This window comes from Phalacrocorax aristotelis, chromosome 11 (genome assembly GCF_949628215.1).
Source record: "Phalacrocorax aristotelis chromosome 11, bGulAri2.1, whole genome shotgun sequence".
Classification (NCBI taxonomy): Eukaryota; Metazoa; Chordata; class Aves; order Suliformes; family Phalacrocoracidae; genus Phalacrocorax; species Phalacrocorax aristotelis.
Genome location: NC_134286.1, coordinates 804,921 through 827,982, shown reverse-complemented (window position 1 = coordinate 827,982; position 23,062 = coordinate 804,921). Strand labels below are relative to the sequence as shown.

The 23,062-nt window shown below is 52.7% G+C and overlaps 1 protein-coding gene across 4 annotated transcripts in view; it reads right to left on the bottom strand.

The window, feature by feature from the left end:
* Positions 1-23,062, bottom strand: part of OPHN1 (oligophrenin 1) — a 70,541-nt gene that overhangs the window by 28,721 nt on the left and 18,758 nt on the right. For all 4 annotated transcript variants that reach the window (XM_075106510.1, XM_075106511.1, XM_075106512.1 and 1 more), the window contains exons 2-8: positions 19,719-19,814; positions 14,958-15,019; positions 12,509-12,580; positions 3,458-3,559; positions 2,381-2,491; positions 1,548-1,652; positions 405-534 (exon numbers count right to left, since the gene is read on the bottom strand). In XM_075106510.1, the coding sequence (XP_074962611.1) occupies positions 405-534; positions 1,548-1,652; positions 2,381-2,491; positions 3,458-3,559; positions 12,509-12,580; positions 14,958-15,019; positions 19,719-19,814 (678 nt within the window). The remainder of the gene's footprint in view (positions 1-404; positions 535-1,547; positions 1,653-2,380; positions 2,492-3,457; positions 3,560-12,508; positions 12,581-14,957; positions 15,020-19,718; positions 19,815-23,062) is intronic.

Sequence of the window (23,062 nt, the reverse complement as noted above, 5' to 3'; positions counted from 1 at the left end):
GCGCTCAAATGCCCTCAGAGACACTGCGAGAGGAAAACTGGGCAGGACACCAGAATTGTTCTGATAAAACGCTGCCAGAGCTCCAGTCCCTCCAGCACTACAACGGAGTAATAAATCTCATCTAATTTGATCGCAGGGCAATTAGCTCCTTGCTTACATGGCTCATGTAACCCAGAGTAAGCTCTGTGCCACCGCTGAGAAAGCTGGCAGCTAAAGTTGCTGGTGATTCCCTGAGCACCCTGTGCACTGGCAGGCGGTGACACCCTGTGCAGCACAGCCCACAGCACTGCCGCAGCTAAAGCTGGGCATGGGAGCTGAGTGCAGCCCACGCCATGGGGCTGCGAGCAGGGCAGCTCAGGCTTACGTCTTCTTTAACACATTCAGGTGCATATAAAAGCCATTACATTTCTCCTGAGTGTACAGATAGCCCTCAATGGTCGGCTGCCCAGGTAGCTTGCAGGTTAGGGGGGCTTCCTTCATCCTCTTCTTCAGGTCTTCCAGCTCCTCGCGTGTGCTGGAAAAATGATTCCTTGTCTGTTAAGAGAAAACAAAAAGAAGCACATTTGAACATGAGCAACAAGCGAGCTTCAGGTGTCCCTGGTCAAATTTTGGTGCTTTGGCAAAAATGAATCGGTCCCCAAAGTACAAAATGCAGAAGCCACTCCAAAATTTCACACAAAAACTCCAGCGATAAGAACACGGGGCTCTTAAAAGATGACCGAAGAGACAAGGTTTAACAGACCGTGCATGGAAATGGAGTTGACTCCATGACTCCAGACTGTCATGACTGGGAGGACACTTGTTCTTTCAATAAAAGAAGCTTAACGCATTTTAAGGCTAGGTGGAGCAGAAGGAAGCACCTGAACCCCTCTGCACAGAACTGTTTAGGTAGCAGGCATATTCTCCTGCAAACGTGGGCATTGGTTCCTCAAAAGATCATGCTACACTGCTTGGCAGGAAATAATTTTTAAAGGGTCACATCAACGCAGAGTACAAAATCAAGGCACTTTTATGGAACACCACGTAGACCAATTAATGAGCCAGCAGCAAACTCAGCTTGGCACAAATTTATGGCTGTTGTTCCAGGGCAATGAGGGCCAGCCATCAAAGACTGAGCATGAAAGGAACAGGACAGATATTATACCCCATGAGTATACTTAGCCAGCGGAGGAGCTTACCAAAGCATGTAGTAAGCTGATACAATTAAGATCAAGATTGGAGGCCTTTTTAGATGATGTGCACAATTTTGATCTCATGAAATAATTGGAAGAAATTCTCAAGCTTGTTTATCCACAAGGTTAAATGATACAATTGCAATAGCTCCTTCTAGACAGAGAAAAACACTATAACAGCACCTGCAGACTCTCTTGTGCGGGAATGGAGAAAATACAGGTGAACTGAGAAGGAAATAACTTTATCTGCACCGCCCACAATGCAAACACGGACAGCCTGTTTTGCACGCAAAAGCCTTGCCACCAGAGGGATTTAAATACAAATGAGAACAGAAGTCACCCGCAAAAAAATACTTCAGCTAGGCAGTAACTCACATTCTGCAGGCTGAGCTGAAGCTGCTGTTTATAAGGGAGGAAATCCTGCGTGAGCTCAACTGTCAGGTTGTTGTAAGTAAAGAGGCTGTGGAGAAAAGCCAGCACCTGCAAAGGAGGGAAAGGACACAGATTAAACTTCTCTTCTGTATTTCTAATCAGAGGAAAGTGACAGGAAGCAGGCTTTCAGAAGTTACATATACACTTTTTTTTTCCCTTGCTATTCTGAAGCGATGCAAGTTTTAGTATGACTTATCCACCACAATGTCCCTGAAGTCCAGGTCTACCACCCACACATCTGTCTTAATAAAACACACCCAAAATGAAAGACCCTGCTGGGAGAACAAGAGCAGATCTGGAGATTGCTCGTCCAAGAGACGTACACGATCCCACGCTCAACCGCATCCGGCGCCAGGGCAGAGCCGCCCACCCAGGGCAGGGTCCCTGTACGCAGCCATGAGCTGCTGCCACTGCAGCCTGTGCAGGTAAGTGGACCGGATAACAACTCTCTCCCTCTGAAGTCAGCTAACGCTTACAGAACACAAGGTGCCCAAGATAATTCATAACAAGACCTCTGGCTACCTACGGCATCCAGCCTGTTGCTCAGGATCAACTTACAGACATGAGAAACAAGTCTGTGGCTTCACAGCGCTCCAGCAAACACCACTGAGGCTGTTAAGCTGCAGCAATCCAAGTATGCAGGGTTAACTCCTGCTCCATCACAAGACTCCCCAGGACCGAATCCAACCTGGTCACTCATCCCTTCCTGCAACTGTCAGGAAGTCAGCATATCTGGGCATCAAACAACAAGGCCTGAAAGAAAAGGAAGCTCCTACCGGTTCAACAATACTGAATTTCTTGCTTTCTTGAACTTCCTGGATCTGGTACACATACTCGAGGGAGGACTCAAAGAAATTGTGTCTCTCTTTGTCAACCTGAAGGTCAGCCTGGAAGAAAGAGGGAGAGGTGAAATAAGAAAATACATCACACCTAGCTTGACAGTATTTGACTAGCATTTGTCTGTCAGCCCACAAACAGTTCTGTCCTCACTTAAGAAAAAGCCTGCCAGTGGTGTCTGGCCCAGGCTGTGGACACTTGGCACAGAACCAGAGGACTGGAGCATTGTCCTTTCTTCTCAGGTCTGCCCTTTTCTGGCTCCCTTTCATTTATGGATCCAGAACCTCACCCCACTCTGCAAGAACAAGGTTTTCCTGAAGTGTATTTGTTATTTTAGCATAAGCTTCTTTGCCACCTGCAGCCCTGCACCGGCGATGACAAGGCCACTGTCACGACCCTCTGGCCTGACTCCAGCTGTGACCCGAAACCTGCAGTTCGAGAGCTGCAGCACCAGGTGGGACAACGTGGTGTGCCGTGTTACCACAGCACACACAAATTTCGCCTTGCAAAGATGCTTGTAGGTTAATCTGACAACTGGTTTGGCAGATCGGATTTGATCCAGTTACCCTGACATGGGTGGAACATGTTTGGCAGCAGCATCAGCTGGAAGGGGCAGCCCCTCCTGGGCCTGCTGCCACAGCTCCCCCTGCAGACACCAGGAGCTAGGCAGGAAACTACGCTGGCAAAAATAATAACCACCAGTTATTTTTCACCCAGATCAGTTCCCTGAGCCAGGTGAAAGGGTGGCCCATCCCCAGGTGCGCCAGTGTAACTGGTTGCTGCCCTGCACTAAAAGAGTGACATTGCATAAAGCCACTACTACCGCTGAACACACTAAGGAGAACTACGATCTCGGTTTCCTTGTCTCATGCAGAGAATCTACGCTTTAGGTAGATGTAGTTACTTATCACTTTCAACGGTTTACTGAAAAGGATGGTTTTCCCCCCTTTTTTAAGATCTAGAACAGCTGGTGGTGTTGCTTCTGGACCCAACTATGAAGAAAACTCCATACACACCTCCTGTAACTGGGACTCCTTCTTTTTGGAAGACAAATGCAAATGGCGATCCAGCATAGAATAAAACTTCTCACCATCCTTCTCAAACTTTTTCTTTCTCTCCTGTAGATGCAAGAGTTGAAGCAGAACCAGTTATTGGCATTTTCCAGATAAGAACATGCAACGACACCAAGATCTTTTGTGCGATTCAGTATTCCCATGGAAAAACTCTGGTCGGCCCAACCAGAACAGGAGGCAACTTTCCATTTGCTTTGCTTTCAGTCTGTTGCCTACACCGGATTTAGTTACGCCTCAAGACCAAGCTCTGAGAGTACTTTGTGGCACAGGCACTTGAAGTATTTTGTCATGTTAGCATTGTGGCAAAAGCCCCACCGACGAGGTATCGTTCCCCTCTCAATCTCTTTGATGTCAAGTAAACTCGAGACATACTAATATATCAAAAACCGAGTCTCCATTTGCTAATGTGCTGTTCACATAGCTCAGAAACAACCAGACAAACACTTCAATGTCAAAGACGTGTCTGGGATAAGAAAAGGTTTGTTAGAAGTTTGGCAATTTTCTATTTTGAAGCTTTAATTGTGTGTTTCTGATAAGTATCAGAATGAAAGCAGAAGAGAAGAAGGGCGATACGTGGGAAGGAACTCATCATCTCTTTCTTAGCAGTGGCGGGAAGAGAGATCACAAACCTCGCAGTCAAAGCTTACACAAATTTTACTGTGTAGCGCCCACCCTGAACACAGCCCTGGGGAACGCTGCCTCAGGGACAGCTGCGTTACAACACACAACGTGAGGGCTTCACCTCTTGGAGGTCCCCTGCAGATGGTCTGGTTCTCACCGATCTACTGTACATCTCAAACATGCCAACCGCAGGCATGCAAACACGAAGCGTGGGCTGATTTGTGAAGAAAGACTTTGTGAAGGAATCACTATAACAAAGTTATTTGCACTGACCTGAATTATGACCCTGTTATTTGCCTGAAAGGGTAAATGTCTACAACGAGAGCAAAAAGAGACATTTGAGAAGGAACCCAGAGAGAAGCTGAGCTGAGGACCTGCCTGTCTGCTCATGCCCTACAAAGAGTGTGAAACCACAGAGGGCTGTAACCATCAAGAAACAACCACAAGTAGAAGCCAGTTTGACAAATACCCACATCAGATGGTAACTGAGCCATCGGTGACTGCTGAGAGGCAGATAAATTGCTAAAATAAGGAAATTCCAGCCAGGCAGCAGCCTCAGTGCCAGGTCCCACTAGCTGAGGACTAGTATATACATACTACAGGGTATGTACAGGGTGCCCAAATCCTCTGCCTAGCTTTTGAAAGCTCAAAAAAGTGGAAAGCAGGGTTAGGAAGCCCCAGCCTCCTGAGGAATTACTGGTATCTTTCAACAGTTATTTCATAAAAGCTCTGAAATACTGTTCTCTTGCCCCCTTTCAGAAATTTGTGAATAAGCAAACACACACCAATGCCACCACGAAACAGAGCAGATGGACTCTGTCAGATACTAGTTATCTTCCTCATGAATTGAGCAGTGACTGCAAAGTTTGGAGCTGCATTTCCTAAATAAAGTCCTTTCTCTTTCTCCAGTCGGTTCTCCTGCCATGAAGTTTTGCCTCCCCATTCCACTTGCACAGACTGTTCAGTCTGTCAACGGGATGGCGTGCAGAGTGGGGCGCCCGAGTTTGGCTCCGCACGGTTAGCGCCTGCCGAACCGTCTGCTTTCTTCTCAGCCCCTTGCTCTTAGCGGCTACTGCCATATTGCCCCTGGAAGAAGAGAGGTTACTTTCTGGTGGGCACACTCAGGGAGACCCTCGCAGGTTTGTTCACTGGAGCACGTGAAGCTTGCACAGCTCCCCGTGTCACCCATCGTGGGGAGCAGCTCTCAGAGAAGGGCAAAGGCACTCATGTTCAACAGCTGGGTCAGACCTGCTGGCAACAGCCACCTCGGCCTCTGCTGGAGGAGCAGCTTGCCAGCAGCACCCCGGCTCGTGCGGGTGGACACCAGTTCCTTAGAGGCACCTCAGAGAAAGGGCAGACAAGCGTTACTGCCAGCTGCCTTCCTACGAAAAGGATTTCTCACCTGTTTCCCCCGTTCTTGCACCTTGTTACTGTGAAAGCACAATTACTATGGAAAAAAGCAAAGGCACCAACTCAAATATCCCTGCTTATATTTAACTGTCGGGAGCAGGGCAGGCTTAGACCAGTGAACTTTTTTACCCCAGTACTTACACCTACTGCCCTACAGAGACCCTGCGATTACAATACCCTGGAAGGGAAGTATATCTTCTGGTATCATGCCTTGCACCATCAGGGATACTGTAACTCCATGTTAGCAAATTCATGCCTCAGAACAAGACCCACATAAAATCCAGAGGAGCAGAGTCCTCCGAGAGCAAAACCTAATTTAAGCAGCACTGCAGCTGTGGGGCCGATGCCAGGAAGGACTGTCAAAACATTACCCTCGTGACTAACACCCCTGATAAGTAAATCCAAACCAGAGAAGCAAAGCATTTGTGCAGCAGCAATTACCACGTCTGTAAGGTCACGCTTCTGGATTGTCTGTCCGTGCCATTAGATGCCATGTCTAATGCAGCCAGGAGGAACCTAGGCTTGTTTTCATTTCTGTAACGAGGAGTCACCAAACCCCAAGGCCACAGAAGCGCAGTGAAACGCAGCTGCACCGAGAGCACCGGCGGCCGACGCAGCGCTGCGGGTCTGCAGCCTGCACCTCTCCTGCTGCCGGGTTCTTGCACCTCAGAGAGGATGGCTGAAATCCCCCGGTGATGGAGGGCCAGCCCTGAGCCCAACCAACAAGAGCGCAGCTACTCCCACGGAGGTGGCACACAGAGGTGATGTCTCAACACAGCACGGGACGGTGCCAGCCCCGCTCCCCGGGGGACCTGCGGGAGAGCAGCTGAAGGGCAGCAGCAGAGGGGCTGAAGCACGCTCCCATGCTCACCGTGCCGCTCAGGCATCCTGTCTTGCCTCTCGGTGCTGGTGAGCAGCACACGTAGGGTGACTCAGCCGCCCCCACCCTGGTGGAGCGGCCACGAGGGATGGCAGCCACGCTCCAGCCCAGAGCAGGGACCCACCTCTCCTGTCATCCCCGCCCCAGCTGGGCGGCTGCTCATCGTCCCAGGAGATGCGGGAAGGCGAGAGGCAGCGGCCCACCAGAGCCTGGTGCTGCCGCGGCCGGGCACGGCAGAACCCGCAGGCAGGGGAGAGGTGCCAGGCAGGGCAGGGGGACGCGCCTCTGCAAGCAGCAGCCTGGCAGCGCATGGCTCCTGGTGAGATGAGCATCTCGGCACCAGGAGAGGGGATGTTGCTGTGGGTGGCTCTGGTGCCTGTGCAGGCGGCCACACTACCACGAACCCATGGGGGAGACCACGAGCTGTGTGTGGCTGTGGTCCCCGTGCAGGCGGCCACAAGAGCATCAGCCTGCAGCTGCAGGGAGACCACAAACCAGGACCCACGCAGCAGCTCCGCCACCAGCTGGCATGTGCAATGCCCCATGGGAACACATGTCCCGTCCTGCGGCAGTGGAAAAGATAGGTGAAAAGAAAGAAAAACCCTGGGCCAGCAACGGAAGAGCTTTTTCTGCAGCGGGAGCTTGGAGGCCAGACTGCAACTCCTTCAGGGAGCACCTCCTCCTCTGCCAGCGCCCATGGGCAGGCAGGGGCACGTGGCTGCGCCAGGGGCGCGGAGTGACGAGCTCTCCCCAGGGATCAAGGGGATCGGGAACAATGGCCAAGATGGACACCAGTGCCCGGAGCATGTCTCACTCCTGCAGCACTGCTGCTGCGTGGGAAGGACTGCAGCACAGAATGCATTTTCGGCTACTAAAATGGGGCTTGCCAATCATTTCCCGCTATGGCTAATTAACATATAACTGAAAAGCAGAAGGATGAACTACAAATCCCTCCTGATTGTCAAGCCAAGGGTTCTAACAGCTTGTTGGCTGCTGAACAGAGCAAACCGCGACAAAAAACCAACACAAAAAAACCACCCAGAATGAAGCACAATCTGGAAACACGAGCACAAATTAGTTCCTCATGAATATTCAGCAAAGGACGACATTACCTTCCCATTAAGATTTGCCAAGTCCAAGGAGCCACCCAACTCTCATTTATTTGCTCACCAAGAGAAACCGAGACGATCTCACCTGAATGCAGGCAGAGTCGTGCAGCAGTGAAGGAGGGTGCTCTTCAAAAGCTTCGCGCTCTAAGCCTCAGCAGATGCTGCTTTAACCAGAAATAAGCCAGAGTAGTCGGAAAAGCACAGGGGTCAATCCACAAGCAGCTTTGGCTAGCTGTGCGTGTGCGGGGTCCTGCCCTGCACACTGCTGCTGCTGCTGGGAGCTGGGCGAAGCCAGAGCCCTTCGGCAGCCACTCAGTTCCAGCTTGAGCAAGAGATGGAGCAGCCAAGGACTGCGAGGGAAAGGGGCAAACGGGCTGTCCAAAACTCCCCCTTAACCATTAGTTGCTAATTAGGATCCTCCAAAATTCCCATCCTAGAAGAGGCAGAGTGAGCTGCAAGCGAGGACCCCAGCTCACCTGGCTACTTCTCTTAAAGAAAACCAAAACAAAATGAAATGAAACACACTTTGCCTGCTGGGAGCCTCCACCTCCGAACACAGGGGCAGGGTCCGGGTGGAGGATCAGCACCCCGCAGGACACGCAGCTGGCCGTGAATGGGAGACAGGCACGCAGCCGGCGCTGGGTGCTGCCGGGCTCCCCCCGCAGGGGGCTCCCCCCGCAGGAGCCCCGGCCCTGCTGCCCCCGCAGAGCAAAGCTGCAAAGCAGCTCCGAGCAGAGCCTGGGAAACGCCGCAAGTTGAAAGCCTGTAAATATTGAAGAAGCTGCTTCTGCTGCATTCCCCGCCCCGGTATGCCCCGTTTTGATGAAGGCAGCAATAACCCTGCTGAAATCGCAGCAGAGCTACCATGCTCACGACATGGGCCCCCAGTGGTGAGCACGAACAGCAATGCGTTCACCATCACTCAATAAAGACACAGCGACGAACAAATTCAAACCCCAAATCAGTTTGGGGGAATCACGAGCTGTTGCTGGAGAGGAGCTGAAGGCGCGAGATGGGCGGCAGGTTCTGCTTCAGCTTCCAGCCTCATGCGGCAAACAGCGGAGGGAAGAAATGGGAGAAAGAGATATATGTTCATGTGGATAAAAAATACTTCATGCCTAAGTTTAACTAATTTTTTATGATGCATCAGCAGTTAGTTGAAAAAAGATAATTTCTAAAAAGCAAAGTGCTGTTGAGGAGTGTAGAAGGAGCATTTCTGTAAAACCACTCTCAGTTTAACCTGGTCTTTTCCCCTCACCCACTGCGTTCTCTCAAATGTTCCTTAGATATTGCTCCCACAAAGATGACAGCAAGTAGAAGTTACTGTCCTCCCTTTTTTTAAAAATTATTATTATTAATGAAATATTAATAATAGAATTAACTGCGTGTTTTTAGGAATACATGTTATCTTCTATGTGAGAACTTTTTGAAAAACATTGCAGTTATTCAGCATCCCAGAGCGTAGTAAACATTTCTCCAGCAGCTTACGAGTCCAAACAAGCTTTTCCCTCTGATGTTTTTGGTTTGCTTTGTGTTTTTGGTTTGGTTTTGGGTTTCTTTTTTTAAAAACGCTGTCTCCTTCCAAGTGGAATTGGGAGGAAAACTTTTACTACTCAAATCCTCCTAAACTTAATGACTGCAGCGAGGCTCTTAAGGAAAGTGCCCCAGCCCCAGAACACAGCTCGCCCGCAGCGTGCGGGCTGAAATTCAAGGGCTTTGCTGCTGGCAGGGATGGGTACAGGCACCGTCCGCGTGCGAGGCCCCTGCGGCAGCGCCCCGAGCTCAGCCCCAGCCCCAGCCCTGCCGTGCCAAGGGGTCTGCCCTGCGGGAGGGCAAGGGGGGGTTTCCCTCAGGCTGCTGTAGAGCTGCATCTGCTGCAAAACACACGCATCGCTCTGCCGCACAGCTCTGTAGGTCAAGCGTGCCAAGTACCACCATGCTCATCTGGGGCTTCAGGCCACAGCCAGCCCTACCGTCCTGCTTCGCTCTCCCATCTGCAGTGAGCACGTCTCTCTAATTACCCTCCTTCCCTTGCTTATCAAGAACTCCACCACCCCACATGCTACTCTGCTCGCTTTCAAACCTCAAGCTCAGGCACGGCTTCACCAGGCACACCTGGGACTCCAAGAGCTTCTGCTGCACAGAGACGGCACGTGGCACCAAATCCACCGAGTTCACAGCCTGCGTGGACCGAGCTCGCAGTCCAGCCTCCATGAACATGATCTCATGTGAAACGCAAAAACAGACTACCCCACACGCCCTCTCCCTCAAGTGATGCCTGCGCCTCCCCAATACCACTGTGCCCTTCCTAGCGCTCGCAGCAGTCGCGACTGTGCTGGTTCCCTCCTCCGCTCACCAAACCAGCGCTGCACCCCCAGCCACGAACCCTCACTGGCTCTTTAGCTTTCGAGCAGAATAAGGTTCCGTGGCCAGGGCTGGGAAATGGGTCAGCTCAGGGGATCCTGGATTCTCCGCTTTTATTCTCCATGTCCACACATACAAACATTTACCAACGAGTCACAGGAAGAGCGACAATCCCACAGGTCTGTGGCTAGCAGGGGAAGGTGGCTGGAGGGGGGTGGCTGCAGCGGGTCCTGGTGACACCCCAGGGGCTCCCCTGTGTGGGAGCACACCATCTCACTGAGGAGACTCCATTCATCCCCGGAAAACGGGTTAATGCAGACTCAGATGTCTTAGTCAGACTGCCTGGCTGCTCTCCAGCCAGAGTCATCACAAAGACCCAATTCAAAGGCCTTCCTATCTGGCTTCAGCATCTTGCAAAGAGAACAGAAAACATCTCACAGAAGGCGACTCTGCCAAAATATGGGAAACGAAAGCAGAGGGCACAAATTCTCTGTGTCATGTCTCTGGTCTGCTCGGCAGCCCGGCCCTGGCCTCCCTCCCCCTGGTGTAAATCGGGAAGGATCTACGCGGGTGATGCCAGTCAGCGGAGGCAAAGCAGAAACGGAGAGGGACCCCTCGCTGACAGAGCACCATTGTGAGGAGTCCTCATTTGTATTTCACGCCTTCTGCTGAGGGATGCGAATGACCTGGAGGAGCTCTGCAGGCTGGCAAGTGAAGGAAGGCTTTGTGCCCGAGGCAATACCCGGGGGACACAGCCCAGCGGGACCTGGGCCAGCGGTGTAGCGCGGGCTCCTGTCAGGAAAGCTTCAGAGGTGAGGGCAAGGCTCTGCAGTGGGCTGGGGCTCGCTCCAAAACTCGTACCCGCTCCAGGCTGCAGGGCGGCATCGGAGAAAGCCTCACCTCCCCGTGCATCACCTGCAGCCTGGGCGCACCGGCAAACGCCATGGGGTGCAAAGGGCTGCCCTGCAAGCTCCTGCGTGCGAGCGCTCCTGCTGAGCTGTGGCAGAGCCCTTTCTCACCGAGGTGCTCCCGACACCTCTGCAGTTCGTGTTCCTCATAAGAAACAAAACCCAAAGCCAAACCACAAAGACCTCCAAGCCACCTGCAGAGAATGCCTACCCTCTGCCGCCTCTCTTAACTGCTCTGGACAGCGTTCTGCCACGGTCACTGCCCAACGGCTCCACTCATGGGCAGGGACCGAGGAGGGCTGCAAGCTGCCAGGTGAATCCATGTCAGCGCTCAGAGCCCCCCACTGCTGGGGCTATGGCACCAACCGTGCCGAGACACGTGCCTGCCAGCCGGGCACCGGCCAGCTCTGGAGCAGGAGGCACGGTATGCGACCCGTGGGCAGGAGGCAGCATGGCTCTCGAAGCAGAGAGCGCTCTGGGCTGCAGATAGTGATCCTTACACACCTTAAGGGCTACCCGAGAAGAAAACAGCCTGAAGGACACTTTAACACTGTCATCTTAACATTTGCAGACCGTTGCCCTCTTGACTTAAGTGTTCCATAAACAGAGGGGAAAATAAGCTTGACCTTGTTCTCATGACTCCTACCCCATGACTCTTTTCTAAATATGTGCTGGCCCTATTGTTAATGCAGACAGATCAATCAGGAGGGAGTTTTCTCTCAGCTCTGGGCACGTCCACGTGCTTGTAACGCAGAGGCCTGCAGCAAAACCTGCCGGCGAGGAGACTTTCCCCCTGCGCCCGGCGGGGAAGTGCAAGCAGCTTCGCCAGCACAAGAGCAACAGCAGCCGCCTTCACCATGCTCACGCTGCTGCGGCTTCTCAGAGAGGTGTTCCACACGCACAGTTTACAGGGGAATTCTGAAGGGCAGGATGGCGATCAAGTATCATTTCTCAAATCCTGTATTTATTAAACGTCAAAGACTCCAGATGGTCTGGGCTGAATCCAAGCCCCAAGTGTTCTCCAAAACATCTCCATTTCTGAGCTGGTACAGAGCCAGCCCCATTTCAAGCCGCCGCCGAGTAGTGTGGAACCTGGATTTCTTGGTAGCAGACAAGGGAAAAGTAATCTTTTCTGCTCAACATGTGCCGGATTTGCTTTTTATAGTTTGTTTCTTTAAAAGTTTGGTCCACGTGAAAGACTCGTTAGAAGCTTTATTTAAATATTTCATAACAAAAGCCCTATGACTATAGTCAAGTTGGGACTGCTGGCCTCCGCTGCTCTTTCTCCCTCCTGCTCTAACACACGCTGATCAATGGAAAGTATTTTATTCTCAGTAGCACTGAATGAACGAAGGGGAGAAGAGGGAAAGAAGCCAGGAGTACCTCCTCATCACCAGTCGAAACAAGCACTCCTCACTCAGGATGGAGACAGCGCTAGAATCAGGCCAGAAGAGAACCCAAAGAATTCAGGAAAAGGTTTTGGAGCCTCTTATGATTGAAAAATCAGACTAAAAGTCACAGCACGGACTGTCTCATGCCAGCAGCTAAAAGCCAGCATTGGATGGGGAAGTTTCTGAAAGCATGAAGTTGAAACCTAGTACAACAATTGTCTGCTTTTAAAAAAAAAGAGAGAAAAATTGAATTCAAGCATATTAAAAGAAAACACATCTGTTTAAATTTAAAACAAACAGTCAGGCCTTACCTTGGTGAACCCTATTTGCTCCTTCCGAAAGTTTTCCAAAGGTTTGATCAGTAAATCACTAGCGTTTTGTACCTACACCACAAAAAAAGACACAGATTAATTACAGGGCACAGATTCGTTTTCCCTTAAATAGAGGCTGAGCAGAGCTAGAAGCCAAGAACTCTTAAGATTTTAATGTCTCTGACTTGCAAACTTGTTCCCTCTGTGTACGTGAAGTCACTTAACCCATCCGTATCCACGTGTCCCCATCTGTAACACACAGAAAACCTCAATCACGGCACACATGGCTTTGGGGACATTCTGTAAATGGCAGACGGGTTTCCCCCAGCCTGCCACCAGCTCCATGCCGCAGGCTCCGCTTGGGCAGGACAATCCCGTCAGCGGCAGCCCCTGCCACCCATCCCCTTTTAAGAGAACTGCTGTCCCTAATGGACACGGGAAGGGCTGAGGGAATCGACGTTCAATGTACGCTGGCTGCTGGGTGAGCCAGCTAGGAGCAGCCCCAGGAGGCATGGCTGTTTGTTTATCTCTCCGAGAAGCACAAAACAGAACAAATATGTTCTCAGAGCACACTGGAGACTGCTACTTACTTGTCAGCTCAGCTGGGTCCCTGCCCGCAGCAAGCTGCCCTGCCTGCTCTGACGGGAGGGAAGGGAGCAGAGGAGAGGTGCTGCTGCGGCTGCTTCCCCTCAGCTCCAGACAACCCGCCGCGCTCCCCTCTGCCACCCGGGCGCACCACTGCACTAGCCCTGCTTTCCATGACAGCAGCCACCCTTGTCTTTATGCAAAGCCAAGATGGGTAAGATCCCAGCGGCAGAGACGTGTCGAGTTGCTAGCATCTCCCAGTGAACACAGCCGCTGCTCATGCTGGTGTGTGCGCTGCCAGAAAGCAGCTGTCCGGACCTGAAACGAGCTCTCTTCCAATGCTAATCAACTCATAAGAGCCCAGCAAGGCTGCAATGGCAGGAGCTGCTTCGCAGAGAAGGCGTGATGGAGGCCCCGAGCTCACGTGAGCAGAAGGCAGAGCTGGGGCTGGCTCCCTGCTGTGGCTTTCTCATGGTCTGGCATTTCTCACCACAGACAGCACTGGGCTGTCAAATAAATGATGGACTTCCCTTCTCCCGAGATCCGGCCAGAAGAGAAATGACAGCAGGTTATCTGTCACAGCGAGAGAGTAACAATAACAGCTAGGGAAAAGGGAAAGCCTGCCTGTGCCTCTTCCAGTCCTGTCAGATGTCTGAAAGCCGCTTTCCTGGGGCATGCTCTGCGCCCCCTCTCCATGATCCACAGGCAAACTCACCCCAGTTTGTACCACTGGCTCCAGCTCCACCCTGGCACTGGGACACGACCTGCTGTCTCTTCCCATCCCCACTTCTACTGCACCAGGCTGTCTCCTGAGCTCCAGAAAAGGGAGAAGGGAAGAGAGGGGATAGGACACTACGCTGCTAGAGCCCTTTCCGGTAGTTTAAAGCTGATCAGCCTGGTGAGAGTGTGCAACCTTCTGAGTGAGCTACTGTAGAAGACTGGTCCTACAAGTGTGGGGCAAAAAAGAAGATTTAGAAAAGTTGGACAGCATCCCTAAAACCATCCATGATCCCTGAAATGATCCCTTCCACCCACTTACCCACTGCCAAATGAGTCATTGTACCAAGGATGTAATTAATAAAGAAATATCTTACTGCTTTCCTCTGGGTCCCTGCCTGCCTGCGGACCCGCAGAGCGGATGGTGGCGTCCCGCTGGCGCAGCCCCCCCTGCAGCGCTGGTCCAGCCAGCAGCCTGGCACGAGCTCCCACTGCTGAACGAGGCAGAGGAAAGCAGAGCCAAGCAGCACATTCCTGGCATGCTGTAAAAGCTCTCTACTGAGCCTAACCTTCGTGTTTTTCCTGGAATTAGGAGTGAAACGGGAAGCCAACGCTCTCTCTGGAGGAGCTCTGGAGAGGCAGAGGGCACAACGCAGTGGGAGACCGAAGGCAGCGCATCATCGCCCTGTGGGAGCTGTGCCGGCAGGGGCAGGGGCACAGGGGTAACCACGTGCTCACACCCGGTGAAAACGAAGCTAAAAGTACATCTCACCTCTTATTTTTTAACACTTTGTTTCACCACAAAACCAGCTTGTTACCAGCTCAGACACACCTGGCTCTGCGGAGCAAACCTGCTGCAGATGGCTGGGTCCTGGGGCTCCATGACTGCCTGGCATGCACGAGAGGTTTCGGAGACTGCGTGGGACAACCTCTCCCCCTCCCTGTCCAGCACCCCCCTTTTGCGGCTCAGGACCCATGGCGATGGCACCACGGTCAGACGTGATACAAAGCACAACATTCCCAGTGCTCCCAACTTCCCTCCAATGGAAGCTTCACATCAAGGTATGTGGTGCCGTCTGGCCATGATTTAGCATTTAAACATCGCAACGAGGCAGTAATTATCAGAGCACAGTTCAGATCAGCTTACCATCATGGACCTCTCCAGCTCTACCTCTTGGAGCAGCTCTGCGAACTCCTTAAAGGACTCAGCTGTAAAGAAAAGAAGAGGCTGGTCAGTGGAGCCGGGATGTGGTGCCAGAGCACGGGACACACGCCGAGGTACCCAAGTTTGGCTGCACCCCCGGCATTGCCATCTAAAGGCTTGCTGAAAAACATAGAAGAGGTGGCTCCTTTTGGCAGAAACTGAGCGAGACAAGGCCGTCGGTAAAGGCTGCCCACGAGGGGTATTTATTTACACACTGGAGAAGAGGGCCTCCTGCCTGGAGCAAGGTGGGAGATAATGCCATGGGAAGGGAATTCAACGTTAATTAGCCTTCATTAGGAATTGTACCCCAACGCCGGTATGGCAGGCAGCAGGGAAGGGGCAAACGAGGGGAAGGGGCAGCTTCCGGCACCGGGGCCCGTGGTAGGATGGGCTCTGCGGGGGCTGCGGGCAGGACGGGGCTGCCTGCCCTGCCTGGACGGCTGCCACAGCGCTGAATGGGCCCGGCACCTCCGCCCGAGCTGGCAAGGGCTGAGCGTGCTTTCTAGGACCAAGACAAGTCTGTAACAGCCCAGAATGACAAAGGTTAAGTTCAGTGACAAGAAGCACAAAGTCTCTGTATCTAGGAAGGAAAGGCAGCAGGTGTAGAAACAGTCACAGACATTGACACCACTCCCCGAAATGTTAAAAATTAAACATAAAGATCTCATTGACCAGCACTTTTCTTGGAGTCCAACTACAACAGCAATAATGTGAAACCTTTCCTTTAACGAACTGAAACAACAAGGTTTATTTAGCCTGGGGAAAAAACAAGCTAGGTAGGAGCAGTCAGCTCTCCCCACACCAACAGGGAACACTCACCCCTTTTCTCTGCCCATCGAAGGAGTACAAGGGAAGGGGCTGAATTTGTAGCAGGGGAGAAAACCTCTCTCACCAGAATAGCACTAACAGCACTGAAGTGAGGAGCACTGCGAAAGCCTCGGTTCTCCGGGAGGCTGTAAGACAAGGCTGGGCAAACATCTGCCTACACATACAGCGTGGCTGTGTGCCGAATGCCTGCGGGGAACAATCCCATTGCCCCAGCGTACCTGGGAACTGCCTGGGAGTTAGCTGGGAGAGGTTCCCACGGTGCCCCTCGCCTCGTGAAGTACAGGCTTTGCAAAACCCACAGCGGTTCTTGTGCTTGCGGTTCAGACCCCGCGCTCGCTGCAAAGCACCCCGGGGCATTTGGCCACTGCTGAGCAATTTAAAGGCTGCTTGAGAATGAGTCAAAGAACCTCAGAAGCACCTGGCTGACAGCAGAGCTCTTGAGCAGGGCGGCATCCAGAGCTCCGGCATGCCTGGCTTGGCAAGGGTAACACAGGAGAGAGCAAATCAGGCGTATAGTGAGGCATGTACAGCAACAGCTCACCCCACAGATGAGGGAAGAGGATGCATTTGTGCTCTGTCTGCAAGCTGAGGGCCCTCTCCCCACATCCACAGGCAGTACCTTAGAAGTACCTGTCCTGCTAAAAGCCAGCCAGAACACTCTTGCAAGTACGAGCTTCAGTGTTAGAGGATTCACTCTGCAGCTGCTGAGGCAGACACAAAATGGAAAAACCACAGCCTCGTGACACAGTCCCTCAGCTGGCATCATCAAAACATAACCTTCTTGATGAGTCAGTAACTTCTGAGTTCTCTTCCAGCGCGAGGGCTTTGGAGCCCAGCACATGCAATCTCCTAATAGTTTATTATGCTTGACCACAGGGCTGACACGCTGACTTTCACTGTGGTTACTCAGGACAATGTGAAACCTGGAGTGCACACAGACACCGGGAGCCCAAGCCAGGAAAGGAATTATCATGGGGAAAAAGAGAATCCAGCCCTGAACTTACAGGGAAAATGTCAGTGCCTAAAATTTTCACTACATGACTTTTTTTGTTGCTGTACAAGGAGAGTCCAGGTGCACACCTCCTGGCTGCAGTCGCAAAGCAACCCACCGAATCTGTCTGGGCACTGAGTTTGTCCAGGCACCACAAACACCTGGCTCAGGCTACACTCTGCTGCCAGACCCGTGGTGTCCAGCAGAACCAGGGCAGACCTGCCCTACTGGTCTGGGTTAATGCTTGCAAACCCTTGCAGAGCGGAGCAGGGAGGCTGCCTGCAACTGCTGCCCTCCGCTACCTGGGCACTACCTGGGAGCGACTCAGCTGGCCTCCGCGAGAACCACGCCAGGAACATCAGCTGCTTAAAACCAGAGGATTTCAGGTTCACGTGCCTGGGAGGGAGGAACACGCCATCCCATTCCATTGCCCCATTCACCTCTGAAGGAGCTGCTGCCTTGGGTCCTGTGCGGGTGACCGACAGAGGGACCGCAGCCGCTGTGTAATGCGGCTGTGTCTGTGACAATTAACGTCCCCAGGGGAAAGTGCTGCTCACAACAGACAACCAGTCTGTACTGGCAGCGTTCAAAGCCACCACCTGATGCGCAGGGGTGTCAGCCTGCTCTCTGCCTACATAAAAAGAAAGAAGTGTGCCATTAGCCGTATTTACAGATCAAACACATTCCCTGAAGTACGGCAAGAAGTGCTTGTGAATGTTTTGCTTCATTCCCACATCCTGCACATGAAATGAGCTCCTACGCTCCCACGCGATCTCCGGCACCCTTGCAGGAGGTGGAAGCTGCTATGGAAATGTCAACGCCCTGCTGCTGTTTCAGGAATGAGGGAGCCTTGCAAAGAGGCTCAACCCCAGCAGGCACCACAGGGCTTGGTGCAGGAAGAGAAACACAGCACAGGCTTTTTCATACAGGGAAACCAGGGACCTCTTCATGAAAAAGCAAAACAAATATGCCCCAACAAAAACAGAAGTAGGGAAATGCGCTCATTTAACATTTGCTGTGTTCTCTTTTTGTTCTCCTCCGCCCATGATCCCCCCATTCAACCTCTGCCATTTGCAGCAGTATTCCTTGCCTGCCAAGCACCATGGCCCTGCTGCACCGGCTCACCGCACCAGCCCACCGCACTGGCCCACCGCAGCCCCACTGCGCTGGCTCACCACAGCCCCACTGCTCCAGCTCACAGCTCGCTGCAGCCCCACCGCACCGGCTCACCGCAGCCCCACCGCACCGGCTCGCTGCACCCACACCGCACCGGCTCACCGCAGCCCCACCGCACCGGCTCACCGCAGCCCCACCACACTGGCTCACCGCAGCCCCACCGCACCGGCTCACCACAGCCCCACCACACTGGCTCACCGCAGCCCCACCGCACCGGCTCACCGCAGCCCCACCACACCGGCTCACCGCAGCCCCACCACACTGGCTCACTGCAGCCCCACCGCACTGGCTCACCACACCAGCCCACCGCAGCCCCACCACACCGGCTCGCCGCAGCCCTGCCGCACCGGCTCACACTGCCGGGCCCGGCTCCCCTCCGTGACCAGTGCAGGGAGGCAGGCGGAGCGGCAGCATGGGGGTACGGGACGCTGCACCTTTGTCCCCTCCAGCTGAGAGGCGGCACGCTCCTTTCCTTGGACTCTTTGCTTCAGATCCCTCAGCTCCCAGGAGGGGCATTTATAAGGCAACGTTTTACTCTCCCTTATTCAGATGTATTTGGAAATTCAGAACCTCTATTGCCATTAGATTTGGAGGCTGACTCATTTCCAGTGGGTTTCATCTAGAGACTTCACATAAAGGAAATCAGATTTTGAAGGGCAAGCTGCAATCTGCTCTAAATAAAACAACCCAAAGAACAGGCTTTACTTCCTTCCCGTTTTCAGCGATGGCTGAGAGACCTGACATCAGCAATGTCACACTTGCAGCTGCTCTTCAGCAACGGCTTCACAAGAGCTTTTTAAATTTTTTTAGTTCTTTTTTTCCATGTTCAGTGCCTAGGAGCAGCCCGGCTAACACCCTGTGCCCCCCACCACGGGCAGCCCCCTTCCCCTCAGCCCAGGCAAGCACTGCCAGGGTTTTGTCCCACGGGCCAGGGTCAGACCGACGGAGGCTGGAGGATCTCCTGCTGTCCCTCCCCCTGCTGCCACCGCTGCAGCACCTGCACCGGCCATTCTACAGCGCTAGCTAAGCCAAGAGCACGATTAATTTGAAAAGCAATGGGTTTAGGGCATTTAGGCCATTTGTTTTAGCTCCCTGGTTGCAGCTGCACAGTTGCACCAGGCTGGCAGGGATGTAAAATGGCTTCAGGACTGCTAATCCTGAAACAGATGTGCGGGGAGTAGTGTGACACGTGCCACAGGCTTCCCTTCTGTGAAGGAGACTGGGGATTATCTGCCATACAATGACATATCCAGCAATTCATTTTTCTTGCCAGTTTGCAGCCTGGTCCCTTTTTCAGGGCAGCTTTGGTTTTGTAAGGTGTCCTCTGACGAGCAACAGCATCTTTAGGATTTAACAGCACCTGCCTGGATTGGGAGATACACCCATGCTGGGCCACGTGTGCTCCCAGTCTACCTGTGGCACTGGGAAGAGGGACTTGCTGGGAGGCCAGCACCACACTGCCATCCTCCCCAGCACCCGGCAGCATGGAGCAGGGCTGGAACCATGGGAAACCTCCGCAAGTTATCCACTGAACTGGGAATGTGAAACTCTACCCGTGAAAGTTCAACTTTGTAAAATATGCTGTGGAATAGCTGACCGGCGTCTGAGGAACACGGCTTCTGACGGTGGTTAAAAACCATCAGCGCAGGCAAATTCCTAGAGGAGAGGCTCAGTAACTGAAAGGCTGCATCAAAAAGAAGAAAACTTACCAATATTGATCTCGTCATCCGTTAGTGTGTCTCCAATAAAGTCAAACTGAAAGGACTGCAAAGTCTGCGAGAATTTCTGTACTGCCGATGAATAACCTGGAAAAGGACAGAGCGATAAGGCTGTGCATTTTTGCAACTGTTATACAGAAGTGGCAAGTCTTAGAAATGTAGCCTGAATGGAACAAAACTATCGTGAGGTGGTTAGAAAAATCCATAGTCATGAATTTAAAGCACGTTAGAAAACCTTGCAATGAAAATAACCATTAGAGGCCGCAGAGAGCAATTGCTTTGTTTTGTTTCCTTTTTCTGTCCCAGCGTTGTTGAAGATGCTTCTGCAATGGATGCACCAAACCATACAAACAGACGATCAATAGCCTCACGTCCTGCTACGTACAGGAAGAGACACAGGCGCATTTGCCCTGCAGGAAAACACGCGGCTTCAAATGCAGCATTCACCGCTGCCGCAGGAATGTTTTCAGAGAAACAGATCTCCCTGGTGCCATGCGTGCATCAGCACAGCTCCTCGGAGCATGGAGACTGTCAGACAGGCTTCTCACTGTTCTAAGGAATTTTTTCATTATATGGGAGAAAAATCTGTAGAGTCAGAAAATAAATGTGGGGAAAAAAGACAGGACTCAAAATAATTGCCCGTCTTTAGGGGGTCACAGACACAAACAGGCCCTAAGAGAAGTATGACAGTGCTGCAGCGAGTGCAGTGAGCCGGAGGGCTCAAGCTGTGCTCATCAGAGCATCTGCAGATGGCCCTGGGACCCACTCCTGGCCCACTGGTGAAGAAATGTTCAGTCTCGAAGCAAAGACACTTCCTCATGGTGGACGGTAGCTCAGCCCAAATTATTTTTGGACTTCCCAGAGAAGTTTCTAGCCAAAAGGATCCTTTGTCTCTTTGCATCCTGTGCGGCTGCTTCACAGCTTCGTCAGTGGCTCAGTTGTTGAGAAGGCGTCTGCTGACATTGGCAGAGAAGCCGCAGCTGGGACAGGGCAGCGACAACGCAGCAGACCCCAGCGCCAGAATCACCCACCTGGTGACAGCTGTGACAGCCACAGGTAACACTTCACTGCAGGAGGAACCAAGCCCTCCCGCCGGCAGAGCACAAGCGCGGTCGATGGGTGACGGATTTGACAGCCTTGCACCAACCACATCTTCCTGCACAAAGTTACACGCTTTTTTTGCAGGGTTAGTCCTTCTCCAACAGCAAATACCTGAGATACAAACAGGAGGAGGCTGAACTTCCCTGACCTCAGGGAATAGACAATAAAAGAAAAGCAGAGGAATAATTTTATACTTTGATTTATGTTGCTGTTTTCCGTAATTTTGGACACCAGCTACAGGCACCGTCCCAGGCTGGATTCCTCCGGGGGGGTGCATCGGAGGCAGCGCTTACTGAAATTCAGGAAGCTGCAAGTGTGGAAGACCTGACGGCACAGATGTTGACATGCAACCAGCTCACACACCCCTGCTTCGCCAAACCAGGGGAAAGATTGCTGTAACACAGCAATGCTGTCTACATGGGTGGTTTTTTTAAAGTTACCTGTTTAAAACAATAAGACAAGCACAATCACTTTTGGCATCAGTTGTTAAAATCCGGGGGGGCGGGAAATAACGGCCAAAAATGAGGTGTGAACTAGCGAGGAATTGTGTCTGCACGGTATAGGCTGCCCCTGCATTTCTACCCTTAGGAAAATGGTGATCTGGGTGAATTTTTGTTTTATCTTTTCCACTGCACTCAGTGACAAAATAACTTATCAGCACGGCGGCAAATGTGGTTTTCTGAAACATTGCTATGAAGGGGAGAGAAAAATTGGACAACACTGAAGTGGATGTTGGGAAAAGAAATCAAGTGGCCCATGTGGGATCGCGGCAGGTGCCCAGACTGCTCTGCTTCCCCTGTCCCTAGTTCCAGCAGCGCCCCGGGGCCCCCCAGCCCTCCTCAAGGTCCCCAAGCAACCACGGCATGCGGGGCCGGCCAGGTCCCCACGCTGGGGAGGAGCATGGCCTCGAAGCACACATAGTGTCCGCTTCCCCCTCAAAAGCCTCGTTCAGCAGTTTCCTCCGACGGGTCAAACCTTTGCTCCTGAATGGGCGGATTCAGGCCTGAATGTCGCTATTTAAGCACAGCTGCTGTGGGGCTGAGAGCGCGTAAATGGGTGAACTCCAGCACAGAATGATGTCATTGATTTGATGGAAAACCCCAGCAAATAATTCAGTCTCAGTCCCCGTAGCATTCGCTTCAGGCTGGGGCCGGAGGCTCTCATTCAGTTATTGCTCAGGGGAAGCTTTGTTCGTCCCCCTGCAAACCCTCATCATCTTCCCTGGACGCTGCTGATGGTCCCTGTCCAGCCCCTCCTCACTCCTTGGCTACGTTTACTAGTGGGTGACCTTCAACCACTCCATCTGAACACCCATCCCGACCCAGTGCCATGTCCCTGGGCAGCCGCTCCCAAAGCCAGCAGCACCCGAGGTGGCTCATCGCGTCCCTCCCGCCCGCGCCCCCGGGCAGCACCCGTCCGACCCCTTCCGCTTGCGCCGGCCGCCAGGATGCGGGGGACGAGGCACCAGCCAGCTCCGCTGCGTGCGTCCCTGTGAGCCCAGAGCACACGCAAATCCCACTCCTGGCGGCCGTGGGGACGGAGGACTTGCATGCACCGTTTTTTCCATCGTGTGTGTCAGCACAGCGTTTAGCCCCAGCAGTGGAGAAACAGACCTTGGCGAGCTGCTCGCCTGTTGGTTTTTACAGAAACAGGGGGTAGGGAATAGCAGAGAAGGGTTTGAAAAAGCCAAACACAATATATTTTAACCAGAAAAAAAGAGATGGTATAGCTGATTTAAATTACACTTTCCTTTCAAAACGCTGCCTGGCCTGGAAATTTATTTGCCAGTTTTCTAGCTGAAGGAAATCCAGGTGGACGTGCTGTAAACCTCATCCTTAGTAGCGAAAAACAAGAGAGACCCTTAATTAGGCCAGCACCATTTGGTTTTTCTTGGGACAAGGAACTTTTTTCACTTTGGGGAGCCATCCTCATCCTCACCTTCAACAATGCCGGGTGTCGGAAGCGCTGGCTGTGAGCAGTGACCATGTGCGCTCACCCTGATGCGCCAGCCCGCGGCCCAGAGCTAACGGCGGCCGGAGGCGGACAGCCATCCTCGCTGCCCCACACCCAGGCGACAGCCCCCGAGGACATCCCTGGGGCAGCTGGGGCAGCTGCCCAGCACCGTGCACAACCCCACCGTAAAAAAACAGCTGTGGAAGATTTAGGGTTAGGGAAGGAGTGGACAAGCCAGAGGGAGAGCCAGCACCGTGAACGCCTGGCGTGGCTCCTGAGGA